This window comes from Taudactylus pleione, unplaced genomic scaffold (genome assembly GCF_031769625.1).
Source record: "Taudactylus pleione unplaced genomic scaffold, aTauple2 ptg000051l, whole genome shotgun sequence".
In the NCBI taxonomy this organism is placed as follows: domain Eukaryota; kingdom Metazoa; phylum Chordata; class Amphibia; order Anura; family Myobatrachidae; genus Taudactylus; species Taudactylus pleione.
In genome coordinates, this window is record NW_028284453.1 from 1408077 (window position 1) to 1423793 (window position 15717).

At 44.4% G+C, this 15717-nt stretch overlaps 1 protein-coding gene across 2 annotated transcripts in view; it reads left to right on the forward strand.

The window, feature by feature from the left end:
• Positions 1-400: 400 nt before the first annotated feature.
• The window catches only part of LOC148535437 (cell adhesion molecule CEACAM7-like), a 130306-nt gene continuing 114989 nt past the window's right edge, over positions 401-15717 (forward strand). For both annotated transcript variants that reach the window (XR_015875369.1, XM_088462560.1), the window contains exons 1-2: positions 401-448; positions 9647-10003. Coding sequence is in view for 1 of the 2 variants with exons in the window: in XM_088462560.1 (XP_088318686.1) it covers positions 427-448; positions 9647-10003 (379 nt within the window). In the remaining variant the exon portion in view is untranslated. The remainder of the gene's footprint in view (positions 449-9646; positions 10004-15717) is intronic.

The following is a 15717-nucleotide window of genomic DNA, read 5'->3' on the forward strand; positions in this document are numbered from 1 at the left end:
CCCGGTTTAAAGGGATGATATGGTAAGCCTATGTTTAAGGTCCCCTGGTTTACTGCTGGGATTTTCTCTCTCTATTTAACACTGGAAGTGTTTTCCAAATACTGCATTGCTATGACCTTATGTGTGTTCTTTTCTTTCCCTTTTTTGTTTGTAACATGTTGCCATGGTTTCTTTACACTTTATATCATGTTTTTTTCCTTTGTCGAAAATTCCTTAAATACATTTTAAAAAAATAAAAAGCATTGAGCGTCACAGCAGGTATACACTGTATTTCTCAATATACTATGTGTCATTTGCCAATGCAACTAGGGTATCCTCAGGAAGTACTATGGTTATAGTTGCAAAACCAGAAATTTCTGCTCCCAGGCTATATAGCCACACAGATTTCTCATTCTACAGATGATTAACAGGAGAAACACATCTACAATGAGGGGTTCTATAATAACAGGTAAGGTTCCTGTCCACATGCAGTACCACATTCACAATGGTACAATATTACATTTATGTACTAGTATAGGTCACCATGGACTATACAGCACAGCTACTGTAGGATCCTATTTCTTTCTAATGTTAGGCTTTGTCAGTCTGTAATTATTTGGGATACTGTGTAAACTATGCCAAATTATACAATTAACAGCTGCTATACAGGAAGGAGCGTTAATGTAATCACTCTAGAATAGATATAATGAACCAATTTGATCAATAGTTCTACAAAATGTTTTAATATTCATTCATATAATAAATTATATACAATATAACATAGAAAAAAAACAGAAAGACAGAAAAAATAAATAAATATTAAATATAAATCTTGGGACTTGCTGGAGGAATTCAGTGACTGTATTTTATGGAAATTACATAAGATGTTTTGTATCCAAAAATGGTGATGAAGACAAGACAGTAAGAGCCCTGAGGTAATTAAAGTACTTCAGGGGTTAGAGAACAATGAAAAAGGTGTTGTATAGAAGGATCATTGTGTTTATTACATATTTTAGATATATATGGCAATTGCTACCCTCCTAAAAATATACATCTGAATTTATGGTCCCCATGAGGGTCAGTGGAGGGGGAAGGTTCTACTTACATGGGCCCAGGCTGGCTGGAGGGGCCCAGTGGGGGCCTGAGTTAGTAGCACATAGGGCAGGGAGAGAGAGGAGACTGCTGCTGTACAGTGGCAGCAGTCTCCCTCCCCAGCTCAGTCCACCTTGCTGTGTGCTGGGCTGCAGAGGGTCCAGATAGGCTGCTGCCGCTGGGCAGTAGCAGTCTCCTCTCTCTCTCTGCAAGTGTCATGGGATGAGGATGATCGCACTGATCACCACCACTGGATCTTCCCTCTAGCCAAAGTCAACAAATCCACCACCCTTCTCAGCGTGTGGTGCTGCTTTGCGGTGCCACACATAGTACTTTAAAAATAGTTTTTAGGGCAGACCTCTCCGCACCTGAGCTTCAATTAACTGAGGGAAACTCTTCATCATACATGATGTTCAGAAAAAAAAATCTATGGTCAGTCACCAAGGCAGAGTACCAAGCATATATACATGTTGCATGCTGCACTGTCTTAGTTTCTCAGTTGAATTCCAACATGCACAACACTCCCTTGGTTCTAACTGGTCTTACTGTCCCAGCACAGACACCAAGTCCATAAACAAGTAGCTTATGTAAAACTAGCTGGGATACCCGGCATTGCCTGGATTGAAGACTGGACCCTGAAGTCCACCTGCAGCATTGTCCTTGTCTGTAACCCCATTCCATTGATCCTGAAAAGGACCCCACTGTTTTCCTAACATGCATGCAAACAGTGGCATAACCACTGTGGGTGCAAAGGGTTCGGCTGCTATGGTGCACGAGCTCCCTCTGTGCCCCGTCGCTCCCCCTGCACCCAGTCATGCACACAAGGTGGGTCTATCCAGTCTGGGCCATTGAGGGGGGCCAGGGTGTTAACAATGTTGTTTTCGTGCCGGCCCTCCAGATGATTACAGCTGGCATACTGGCAGGCAATCATGGAGAGACAGTGCCCCTGGTCACGAGGCAATCAGAGCTCACAGACCAGCAGCCAATCAGCAGTGATGGCTCCTGATTGGATGCTGGTCTGCGAGCTCCGATTGGCTCGCGACTGACAGGGCCACCATCAAGGGAGACCACCTGGCCTCGAGTACCGGCCCTGGAGAGAGCGGAAAGAGAGGGGGGCCCAGTTAGAATTTAATTGATATACTGTACATCACCGGCGGCATGTCATTTATGGTGCCAGTCACGAGCTAGCCAGAGCTCGCAGAATGGCAGCCAATCAGGAGCGGATGCTCCTGATTGGCTGCTGGTCTACAAGCTGTGATTGTCTCATGGCCGGCACCATATTTGAAATGCCGCCGGTGCAGCATTACTGCCAGAGCCACCAATGCCCCCCTCTCTCTCTCTGCTCTCTCTCTTTCTTGTAATTCAGTCGGCGCTGATTCTGGTTGGCTGGCTGCACTGGCAGAGCCAGCTGAAGAAATTCTACAGGTACACTACTATTACTATATCATAATCTGACCTAGCCCTGTGCCCCCCCCTAGTACATCCAGCTGTCCCAGCCCTGTCCACTCATTCCAGCCATTTTTCCCTGCCCAGTGCTTACACCCTTAGTCCAGGTAACCTTCCCTGTCTCCCTCCTAGTCCTGCCAGCCTTCCCTGTCCTGCCCCCCCATCTTAGTCCAGCCAGCCCCCTCTGGCATGATATGTGGATCCAGCTATTTCAATGTATTTATTCTATCTGCAGCCAGCCCTTTTAGTGTATTTTATGCAGTCTAGCATTTTCAATATATTACATGGTTCTGCCCTTTATTTATATATATATCTATATCAGAAATCAACGTTGCTTTACAGCTTTTTAGACTGGCTTTTTAAATGAATTGGTGTACTACCCCCTGGTGTAGCGCCACCCACTTCTACCACATACACACCCCCTCTGGTGGGGGCCCTGCCTATTTTGTCAGTCCTGGGCCCCACCATTTCTGATGGCAGCCCTGGCAACTGGCGCAAGGTTCAAATTGTGCTGACACTGTCTGTCCATGTCTGCTGCTGCCTGCTGTAATTAGCTGGTGGCCACACCTGCTGGCTGCTGATTGCATATAGGGGAAGGCGAGAGGCTGCTGAAGGGATACGGGAAGGTGAGTTGCTGGGGTGGGGGGTAAAAATGTTTAGGGGCACTACTATTGTGTGGAATAATGTGTTATATGGGGCTTTACTACTATGTGGCATAATCTGTAATGGGTATAATGTGTAAGGGGCATTACTGTGTACTGTGTTCTAGTTACGCACTTGTATGCAAACACAGACACTCTGTATTTAATATGAACTTACATGAATCATCAAGTTTGCTCAGACTGAGGTTAAATTATACTTTATTGGCATTTCACGGGTTTTTGGCTGACTGCCAATTTCCACTTTAGCCAGCACTGGAACCTGTATATTTTAAGAGTGTCCACATTTTTAGAGATTGTGTAACAGTGTGTGGCCCTGATGAAGTTCAAACCTAGGAAAAAATGTAATAATGGTCAACCTACGCCACCATGCCAAAATGGTAGTGCTAGGTCCAAAACTGTGGTCGTGCATAAAGAACAAAAAGAGGTACGGACAGACAAGCTTTCTCTCTTAGTATATAAACAACTTTTTCCACATATCAGTATAATAGCAATATTTTGCACAATAATAACTTTCCTGCACATGTCAACACACAGGGCCGGACTGCCCATTTGATACTTATGGCAAATGCCAGAAGGGCAGATGGCAAGATGGACTGGTCCAGTGTCAAACCATGACTACCAGTACTGACTCCAGTAAACTAAATTCCAGCTTTGATCTATTGCCCAGTGACTTTCAATTTAAGAGACCTCAACATTCTGGTTACCCTCTTGGTATCCTGCCTACTAACAGCTATTCAAGGCTCTTCTCATTCTACCTAAATCATTCTACATATTTGTTCATGCTCAGAAATTATATCAAACCTCCAAGCTTTCTGCACATTGCTGTGTCAGCAATACCAAACCCAGACACCAGGTCTGGAACACAAATTAACCATGTACTGGCACCTTGTGTATTACCCTTGCCCTCTCAGTACCACCTCTCCATCCCTTGCCTCCTACTTATCCTGCCTTTTTTTATTCTACCCTTCTCCCCCTCTTTTGATGGTCCTGGACTTACTCTATGGATTGTTGTCCCTTTCACACCTGGAGTTTTGGATTTTGGAGTTGCCAGCTTATCCACTATTACCGTTTTTTTTGCTCATTCCCTTTTTTATATGGACTTTCTCTTTACTGCCCTTAACCTACTCACTACACCAGGGTTTTTTGCATTCACTATAAGAACTATATGTTCTAGGTATATTCATTGTACCATTATATTACTATTTTGTTGATACCTTAACTTGCAGCTCATTAATAACTGTGATAGTTGGTTTAAACCTGTAGCTGTACTTTTCCATATGCAACACCCCCACCTAGTGGTGTTGCAAGGAAATTATCTTAGTGGTTTCTTTCCATTACCTTTCTCAGGATTGTTATTGTGTGAACCTAAATACTGTAACCTTTGTATACTTCAACTAGTGAAGTTTATGATTGTTTGTGTATTATTGGTGACCATATAGTTTAATATACAGCTTCTCTACACCCAAAGCTGTATTACTTAGTTTTGTGCACTAGTTATACTTCTCCTTATACAATACTCCCACCTTTTACAGGGTAAAAAGTTCTCTGCTGTACAATGTTTTACATTTATGAGACTCTTTGGCAGCTGATTACATCACCATTATTAGGATCATCACTATTTGTTCCTAAATGTGATGTTAGGGATAAAGTTTAAATTTTCTTATTGTAACCTGTGCATAATCTAACTGGTAAAGCTTACAATTGTGTGTGTATTAATGGAAACCACATAATTTTTGTAACCTGCTTTGTTATGGCCTACAGGCCCACAGGTATGGATAGAAGTTTGGCTAAGGCCTCTTCATCCAAACCCTCAGAGACACCGTCATCTGTTAATATGGGTAAATCCGAGTCAGGATCTAGTAAAACTGCTACCCTCTCCTTCCCGTGAGCAACAGGATGCTCTTAATCCTCCGGGTCCCGCTGCACCGGGCCTCACCCCCAATTTCCTCCTTATCAAGGTCTGAGATAGTTGAGGCCATCTCTAAAGTGCTCATGCCCCAATTTGATAAATGATTGGAAAGCACCGAAATTAAGATAGAGGCAGCCCTTGCTAGAATTGATGCAAATGCTGCTCGTTTAACCAAATTGGAAATGAGGGTCAGTGACGTGGAGGATAGGGTCCAGACTATCCAAGATGACAAGACATCTCACTCCTCCACTATTAAGACCATTTTAGAAAAAAATAGATGATCTTAAAAACCGACACCGTAGAAACAGCATTTGGTTCACTGGCATCCCGAGTTTTACAAGGGCCCACAAGGATTTTCTTGCCAAGGATATGCCCTTGGCCTTAGATATTACAGACACGTTGGGCACCCATCGCCTGGGCCCAGAGAGGCAAGGTGATAATAATAGGCCCCAGCCTGTAATAGCAAAATAACTAGACTAGAGTGCTAAGGAACACATTCTGACCGCTTATCACAGGGCTGACTCCTTAGTATTCCAATCCCACAAAATTATAATCTTCCATGGTGTTTCTGTGTTGGTCGGCAGAAATGTAATCACTTCCCCGATGTTTGTAAATACCTACATTCCCATAACCATAGATTTGTCCTCCTATATCCGGCAAAATTTTGAGTGTTTGAGAATGACTGCCCAGTGATCTCTGAAGACCCTGATCAGGCTAAACGTTACCTTATGCCCGATTGTTGAACTTCTCGGTCACCACAAACTCCTTGATTCCTGCCTATTCCATTTTTCTGAGACCTTGATCTATGCACTCCCTTTACTGTAGTATTTGTCTTAGGTGTCGTGGCGAACTATTGTTGTTTATATTTTGTTTTTCTTCACCACACCTGAATTGCGTTGTTGAGCCTATTACTCTAGCTGCTTTGGTCAGTTTGAAATAGTTATGTGATCATTTAAGTAATTTAAATGGCCTACACATTGGTTTTCCTTGTAAATGTCAGACTCCTCTATTCATTAGGGTTTCTTTGTTCAATGTTCTTATTGTTCTATTTATTTATTTATTACCGGTTATTTATATAGCGCACACATATTCCGCAGCACTTTACAAAGAATATTTGGCCCCTGCCCCAGTGAAGCTTACACTCTATGGGCCTGATTCAGAGATGGACGCTAAGCCGCGATCACTTGCGGACAAAAGGGACTGGGTATGCAAATTCCGCGATCGCACTGTGTGGCGTAAGGATGCCCTCTATGTCTTAGAGAGCGACGGCAGTGAGCGCACGCTGGTGTATAAAGACGCCCCCTTTCCCTTCGCAGCACACGTCATCTCCAAGAAGTGTATGAATAATCGGTAACATCGAGAGCCATCGGAGCTGCACACAGCGCTTGTGGTAGACCCTACCCCACCGCAAGCACTGCGATCAGTTCTGGCTAAAATACAACCAAGTGACGTGTACAATGACGCATCTTTGCTAATTATGCACACCCATAAAACTCCGTTTTGACGCCCAGACAGGCCTGCATTGGCAGCACCACTCCCCCGTTCACAAGCACCATCCCCTGTTACCACCCACAAACGGCGCTATCTGTCACTCAAACTAGCGCTCAGTCTTTGTGCTACGAGCGCACAATTCCCGATCGCAGTGATTGGTTCGCGCACGTGCACTGCGACTTATACGCATGCGCAGATGGGTGACTATCACCCATAGCGAGCGTTCGCAACTTAGTGTCCAGGTCTGAATTAGGCCCTATATTGCCTATCACATGCCCACACACTTACACACAAGGGTTAATTTTGTTGGGAGCCAATTTACTTACCAGCATATTTTTGGAGTGTGGGAAGAAACTGGAGTACCCAGAGGAAATCCATGTAAGCACAGGGAGAAAATACAAACTCCACACAGTAAAGTTGGCCATACACTAGACAAACTTTCATCCAACTATCCAACTAGTTGGTTGGTTGGAATGAAAATATAGCAAGGTATGAAAACAAATGACAATCAATCATTTACTCCCAAACCCTGTAAAACGGACAAAAACTAATATTTAAACAAATTGTTTAAAACAAACATTTGGGTATCCAATTCACCATGAACATTGTTCGGACGCTAATTGGGTTTTTTCGACGATTATCCCCGACTTTCGACAATGTTTTTTTTCACCGTATCCCAGAGGTTCCCAAAGTCCGCCATTACAGTCCACGTTTTAGGGATATCCATGCTTGAGCACAGGTGACTTAATTAGTACCTCAATCCATTTGTTTTAACCATCTGGACTCAAGCTTGGATATCCCTAAAATGTGGGCTGTAATGGCAGACTTTGGGAACCTCTTCCCTATCCTATTATTTTGGTCAAAATAATAGGATAGTTCTCACGAAAACACATAGGTGCCACGATAAGCTCGCAGACTATGTGTTTTTGCAATTTTTCAGGTGAAAAAATGTCAATTTTCGTGGATTCTTTTTTGGGACACATCAGGCTGACTTTGGGGCTAATTGGATTGCCCCGGGTGAGCCCTGGACTAAGTAATTAGCCACAGCTAATTGGATACCCCCCTTTACCAACTTGCTTGAACAACCATTTTCGTCTGTTTCCCGGCATTTGGGAGCAAATTTCTGATTATCATTTGCTCCCATACCTTACCAGAGTTTCATTCCAACTGGCCAACTAGTTGGATGGTTGGATGAAAGTTGGTCTAGTGTATGGCCATGTTTAGGTCTGATCTAGGGTTCTAGATCACAGTTTCTCAAACTCAGTTCTCAGGACCCCAAACAGTGCATGTTTTCTACATTTCCTCACAGAATCTCAAGATAACTAATTAGCTCCACCTGTGGATCTATTAAAATGTGTCAGTGAGTAATGAATACACCTGTGCGCATGCTAGGTGACCTGGAAAATGTGACCTGTGTTGGGTCCTGAGGACTGAGTTTGAGAACCACTGTTATAGATTAATCATGTTAAGTCTTTGATTTATGCACCAATATAATATTTAGTTCATGTTTTGCGATCACTCTGAACTACGTTTCTGAGTCCTCTATTTTAGTCGTTTTGACAGAAGAGTGAACTTTACATAGTTGTATGTGCACTTGCATTGTCGAGTTCCTCCCTTTTTAAAAGATTGGGCTCATAGGCAGAATCTACAGTTTTTTTAGTGATGTGAATTATATTTCTTGTTTATCTCAGCCATGTAAATGGATTACACAATAGTATTCTCGTACATGTCATATACTTCTACCTACTTTGTGTGTGTTAGTCCAGGGTGCACCCACCAGATATTAAGCAGCATAAATCCTTCATTGAATAAGCATAGGAGCAGGCAGCAGTCCAACGTTTTCATTCTCTATGGAACCATTATATAAGTATGTATACTTTACACAGAATGTCAGACACTAAATACCCGAATCCCTACCCCCAACAACAACCCCCAAACAAAACTAAAATAAAACCAGAGATGGATCACAGTGACCATACAAATTCCTGAAAGGGCTCACACATATTAAATAATAATGTAAATGTAGTCAATGCTCCATACCTTATAGGCAGCCAGGTGTTAATGTACTGTATGTAAATAAGTAACAGCTGTGCAGAGCTGTACTATGTATGTGCGTCACATGACCATGACATCACATCTAGTTCAGCAGTAAATATAGAAGCTGGATGTTTGTCTGACATCCCAGTACTCAATGCCAACCTAATCAGGAGTGGACCTAGCGGTGGTGCAGCTGGTTCATTGCACCAGCACATTCAGCAATGAAGGGGCCTGCTGCTGCCCAACAGCATTATCAGCAGGAGGAGAGATAGGAGCCCCTTCCCTCAACTTACCCCTGACTCCTCCTTTCTGCCCTCTCTTGGAGGCTGTCCTCCTCATGTTGTCACCGGTGATCTGACAGAGAGGAGCCATCCTGCCTGAATAAGATGTGTAGTGGCCAATCAGTGTACATCAGGAGTCATCCCCAGCAGATCCCTGTACATGCCCATGCTGAACCACAACCAGGCCCCATACTGGGAAGGCAGCCACCAGGTGTATTATACAGCCTGTCATTAAGAGATTACATTGTGAGCCAGTGCCCTGAAACACATGCAGACATGGACCTCAATTTTATAGACTCTGTGGCATAATGTGAATAAGGGGCACTACTGTGTGGCACAACATGAATTGTGGACACTACTATGTGACATAACATGAATTGTGGGCACTACTGTGTGGCATAACATGAATTGTGGGCACTACTGTATGGTGTAATGTGAATTTTGGGCACTGCATTGTGGTGTAATGTGAATAAGGGGCACTACTGTGTGGTATGTGAATAGGGGGGATTATATTAAAGTATTTATGATGCAACTGTGATACATTTAATGCTAATGTTATATTACTGGTGTATACAGTATATAACTGTTTACATCAGCTTTAAAATACTGTATGCTACCAAAATTTTGAACTTCAAAATGAAAATGAGTCCTCCTCAGGGGTCAGCACCCTGCCCAGAAAAATCCCACAGTAATGTGTGTGTGTGTTTGTGTGTATATATAAGTTTCAAGTCTGAATTGTTCTTTTCCAGCTCTCCTCAGTCTGTGGATGGATCTGACCAGTGGGATGATCACTATTCAGCTGATCCCTCAGTATCCAGTTATCCATGAATCTGTCACCCTGAGTATTACAGGGGTCACTGGGAGGATTCGGTCTTTCGCTTGGTATAAAGACCCAGACACAGATACTGAATTTAATATCCTCATATATATTCCTGGTGATCCTCCCCTACTACTTCCTGGACCTCTGTATTTCTCTCGAGCCATACCTTTTCATAATGGCTCATTATTGATCTCAGATCTGCAAATCACAGATAGTGGTAATTACTCAATAAGAGTACGGAAAGAGGGAGCAGAAGAACGAAACTTCATGACCTTTAATGTTTATGGTGAGTAACATGTTATCACTGTGCCAGGCAGCTGTAGTACTGGGTTGCTGCTCCTGCTCTTCTATTGACTGATTCATGATTGGTTTTATTTTTGACACCAGTCAGGAAATTAATTTTTTACACTTAAGAATTGTTTTGGGGTGTAGATGATGGGATACCACTACATACAGAACAGTAATATATGATGTGTCACTCGTCTGAACAAACACTAAATAAATACACAATATAATTTTTTAATTCATTTTGAAAAGTCTGCAGGGTTTTTTGTTTTAGACAACAACAGGAATAAAATATTTTATTTTGCTATTTTTTTTTATAGCTGGAACTCGTGAAAACAAACAGGTCTTCTTGGGGTGCACCATCCTCAAACACAGCCGAACAAACACATTTTTGGGCAAATATTATACAATATAGTCTCCTGCACTGATAGATTTCCGAGAATAAAAAAAGGTGCAGGTTCACTTTAATGGCACCCTAATAGCGTTGAATTTGTTTAACACAGTGCCTCACAGCGCTCTTAGTAATGGTACCCTAATGACATTATTTTTTAACACAATGCCTGAACTCACAACAGAGTCTTTTATTTACATTTTTTTTAAACACGGTGCTTGGATGGGTTGTGTATGGGAAGCCGGCGCTCGGGATCCCAGTGGTCAAAATCCTGACATTGGCATCTTGACAGGGTTAGGATATCAACACCTGTCAGTCAGTATCCTAACCCTACTGACTGACAGTAGGGTATTCTAACCCTACGCCTCCCCATAATCCTCCTTCCCCAGTGCCTAACCCTAACCTCCCCCCTAGTGCCTAAACCTAACTTCATCCTCCCCGCACCCTAAACCTAACCCTCCCCCCTAGTGTCTAATCCTATCCCTACACCTAGTGCCAAACCTTCCCATAACCCCACTATTTACCTTCGGGATGCCAGTGGCCGGGATGTATGTTTATATGTGTGTATAGATATATATATATACAGACTAGTAGTGCCTTCCCTTCATTGTTGAGTGTTTATTAGTTTTATTCAAAGACAAGGAGACATCACCCTGGGTGCTCCTGATCGCTTCCCGGGTGTCCGCTCCTCTGTACATGGTCTGATGTCCCAGCAAAGTTTCCTGGATAAGTTTCAGTTATGACAGAAGTCGTCCTGGAAATGCTGGCCAGGTAGATCCCAGAGACTGCGGTGTGCCCGGAGCTCAGAGTGGCTCACTCCCACCAGCAGATGGGAAATCAGCAGTAGCAGCAGCCCCGAGGACTCATGCTTGGCGGGAGGGAGGGACGGCACACACGGGTAGGGGCTGGGTGAATGAAGCCCCAGCAGTGGTCCCTAAACATCCAGATGGAAGAGGCTGATGGGGAGCATAGATCCTGTGTGGCCGGTGCTGGAAAACAAGCATGCAGTAAAGACACAATAACATCTCTGAGCTCTTCCTCCACCTCCCCAGGCACAGAGCACCGGAACCAGGTGGCACAGACCCGCACAGTCTTCTCATCACACCATGCAGCTGGCACTGTATGGGGCCATTGGTGTGATGGGGCACATTCTCTAGGCCTTGGTTGAAACTGTCTTAAGTGCCCTGTACCCCCAAAGCCTTAATCCAGCTCTGAATATGGCAGTGGCAACCTAATGAAGTTTTTTTTTTTAAATAACACACTGCTCCTTTAACACAATGCTCCTAATAGCTTTTTTAAAACAGTTCCTAAACACACAACACAGTGTTTTATTTAAAAAAAATTTAACATAGTGCCTGAACATACAACACAGTGCCTCACAGTGCTCCTAGTAATGGCACAGTAATGACGTTTTTTTTTAAAACAGTGCTTGAACACACAAAACACTCCTAGTATTGGCACCATAATGGCATCTTTTAACACAGTGCCTGAACACACAACATAGTGTCTTATTTTAATTATTTTTAACACAGTGCCTGAAGAACACACAGTGCCTTTATGGCAGTGGCACCCTCATGGAGTTTAATAACACAATGCTCCTAATGGATTTTTTTAACACAGTACCTGAATATACAACACAGTGTATCACATTGCTTCTGTGGCAGTGGCACCCTATGTGTGTGTTATTTTTTTTATAATGCAGTGCCCCTTTAACACAGTGCTCCTAACTGCATTTTTTAGTGCCTGAAAGTGAACACACAACACAGTGTTTTTTAGTACTGTGCCTGGTCCTGAACACACAACACAGCGCCTCACAGTGCCTCATCCCACAGTCCACACCCTCTCCCTCTGATCTCCTGTGTGAAATGACACCTGATCACGAGGGAGGGACTTTTATATGCAATCCAAAACATGCAAGATCCGGCGCTGGGAAGATTACGGTATGCCTCGTTTTTGGTATCCAAACTTGGCGGGAAGACCCAAGCCGCGACTCGGTTCAACTTGTAACCTCTAAGTTCGAGTGTGTTCTGTTTCCAGGAAACTGACCCCACTCATCTCTAATAAACAGAACCCTTAGAGGACATAGCTGTGGAATCACTGACTTAAAGTTTTGTCCACTAATGGATATCATTTGTCATTCCACCAATGAATATCACTTGTGGGCACAGAGCTGGTTTTAAATATATGGAGAAAAAAATGACATGAGGTCCCCCATATATTTAAAACCAGCACTGGACCCTTTCTAATGGGGGACTGATGCCACAGCCAGGGCCCCCCAGCCGCAGCATCAGCCCTGACCGTTAGTCAGCCCAGGCCAGGGATCCCAGGGGAGTTGGTGACCCCTCCAATAAAGGGGACACTCTCTCCAGGGCACCCCTGGCCTAGACTGTTAGCCCAGGGCTATCCCCGCCACCCCTTGCTGGTGGGTGGCGGGTTGATAGTGCTTTGTGTTGTTTAAAAAATAGATTGTTCATCATTGTCTTTACAGTGTCTTTACAGTGGAACTACAGGTCCCAGCCAGCCACCCCCGCATGCTGGTACTTGTAGAACCACAAGTACCAGCATGCAGGGCATTAAGGGACCACTGGTACCTGTACTTCACCTGTAAAGAAATGGTTAAATAAAAACACAACACACCGTGATAATAAAGCTTTATTACATACATACATACGCATACATAGTCACCTGGTTCCAGATATTCACATCCACTTGTCATCGTAAAGTATCCATTTGGAATTACCTGTAAAAAAGATCCAATACTCACCTTTCTGTCCCTCAATGTTCTCCGCAGAAATCCAAGACCGGCCCCTGATACGGTGTAACAGCATGCTTCTGCATGCTGTTATACTGCGCTACTGTCTGCTCGTGGGAATGAGCAGACTTCAATGCCGGGCCGCAGGCCAATCAGCGTCGGCTAACATTAGCGGCCGCTCATTGACTGGGGCCCACGTGGGCTTAGCCAATGAGCGGCTCCTCCACGTGGGTCCCAGCCAATGAGCGGCCGCTAATGTAAGCCGCCGCTGATTGGACCGCGACCCGGCATTGAAGTCTGCTCGTTCCCACGAACAGACAGTAGCACAGTGTAACAGCATGCATGTCACAGCCAGGGTTTCTCGGCATGGTGGTCACCGGGTATTACCTGTGAGGTCATTGTGGTGAGGGGTGTCTGGCAGCGGTGCTGGTGTTTGGCGAGGGGCATTGGCTGCGCGTGGTTCTGTGCGGGCACATTGTCACTAGGGCTGGTGAGGCCTGGCGGTGCTTCTGTTCCGTTTGGTATGGGCGCCGCCATCTTGCCTGCGGCCATGTGATTCAAGCTGTCCAATCCTGGTGGGTCATGTGTTCTTTCCAGCCAGTCACAGTGCAGCATCGGGTATTTAGGAAGATCCAGAGCCTTTCTTCCTTGCCAGTGCAACGTGTTTCTCAGCTGCGGCTAAGAGAGAGTACCTATGCCTTACCTGCCTCCATGGAAGCACTACTAGCCTGTACCTTGCCTGCTCCAACCTGCTGGACTTACCCTGCACCCTCCATTTACCTTTTCCACTGCCTGAGTACCTGAACCTGCTGTTTCCCTGCACCTTGCCTCCACTTACACCCAGCTGGACTTCATTACCTCTGCCTGCATTCTGTTACAGCTCACCATACCTGCATACTGGACTGTTCCTGCCTGTCACTATCTGGACATTCTCCCATTTACCCCACTACAGTTATCAAATGCACTTTAGTGCTATACCTGGACTCTTTTGTTTGCCATTCCCATGTCTACTAAGTCACTTATTAAAAGCTCCACCTAATTAATTAAATCTGCTTCTGTGTTTGCTCCTATCACCACTCTGGGTCCACGACAAAATCAGAACCTCACAGTTTGCACTGGCCCCATAGATCCGGCCACAGAACACGAGTCTGGAGTGGATTTATTCCGCTGTATTGCTGGCCGTTTAGAAAACCTGGAAGCTATGCTGCATCAAATGGCTCAGTTTCTACAGGAGATGTCTAAATGACAAGATAATCTGCAAACCTCATTAATCACCCCTGGGGTATCAGCAACTACACCTCCTCCTGTGCCTGGTAATACAGGGACCAGGGTATCCCCTAGTTTACATCTTCCTATGCCAAGCAAATTTGATGGCAATCCTAAACTCTGTTGTGGTTTTTTAAATCAGTGTGATATACACTTTACATTACAGCCTGATAACTTTCCCACTGCTAGAACTAAAGTGGCATATATTGTGTCTTTGTTGTCCGACTCGGCTTTGGATTGGGCCTCCCCACTCTGGGAGAGTTCAGACTCGCTGCTGGATAACTATACAGACTTTGTATCATCATTCAGGAGAATTTTCGATGAACCTGGATGCACTGTGTCAGCATCATCCAGTATCATGACCCTGAGACAAGGAATCCGTCCTGTCAGCCAGTATGCCATACAGTTTCAAACCTTGGCATCAGAGCTTAAGTGGAATGAGGAGGCCCTCACCTCAGCCTTTTGGCATGGCCTTTCTGACCGACTAAAAGATGATCTGATCACCCTTGAGCTTCCCACTAATTTAAATGATATGATCTCACTCTGCAACAAAATTGACCTACGCTTCAGAGAACGTCAGGCTGAAATGCACAGAACTGACTGCCAAAGGTCATTTATGCCTCCCTTGCCTACCCGTCCACCCCATCCTCCTATAGATGAGTAGCCTATGCAGGTGAACCAAACCCATCTCTCCAAAGAGGAACATCAGAGAAGGATGCTAAAAAACCTCTGTCTATACTGTGGAGATTCGGGTCACCTGGTGGCCTCCTGCTCCCGTAAATCGGGAAACGCCCGTTCCTAACTGACCCTGGGGACATCAAGTTAGGAGTTATGAGCCCATCCCCAAATACTAAAGATTTCAAATTTTTCTTAGCTTTGGATCTCAAGCCTAACCCTGTCTTTGTTTCTGCTCTATTAGACTCTGGAGCAGCTGGAAACTTCATGACTTCCAGCCTAGTTGTTAAACTACAGATTCCTTGTTCATCTCTCAATCACGCAATTTCCCTGATTTCTGTAGATGGATGGCCTCTAGCTAAAGAAGTGGTCACCAAGGAAACTCAATCAGTATGTTGGGGCACTTCACTCCGAGTCTTTAAAGTTCTTAGTGATACCTGAGGCTTCCCAAGAAATCATTTTAGGACTACCCTGGTTACGCCTGCATAATCCCAGGATAGATGGATGTTCTATGCAGATTCTTTCATGGGGAACTGACTGTCAGAAATCCTGTCTTCCCAAGATATGACCTGTAAGAAAGACAGCTTTGTTAATATCTCCAGCTATTCCCAAGGAGTACCAGATGTTCTCT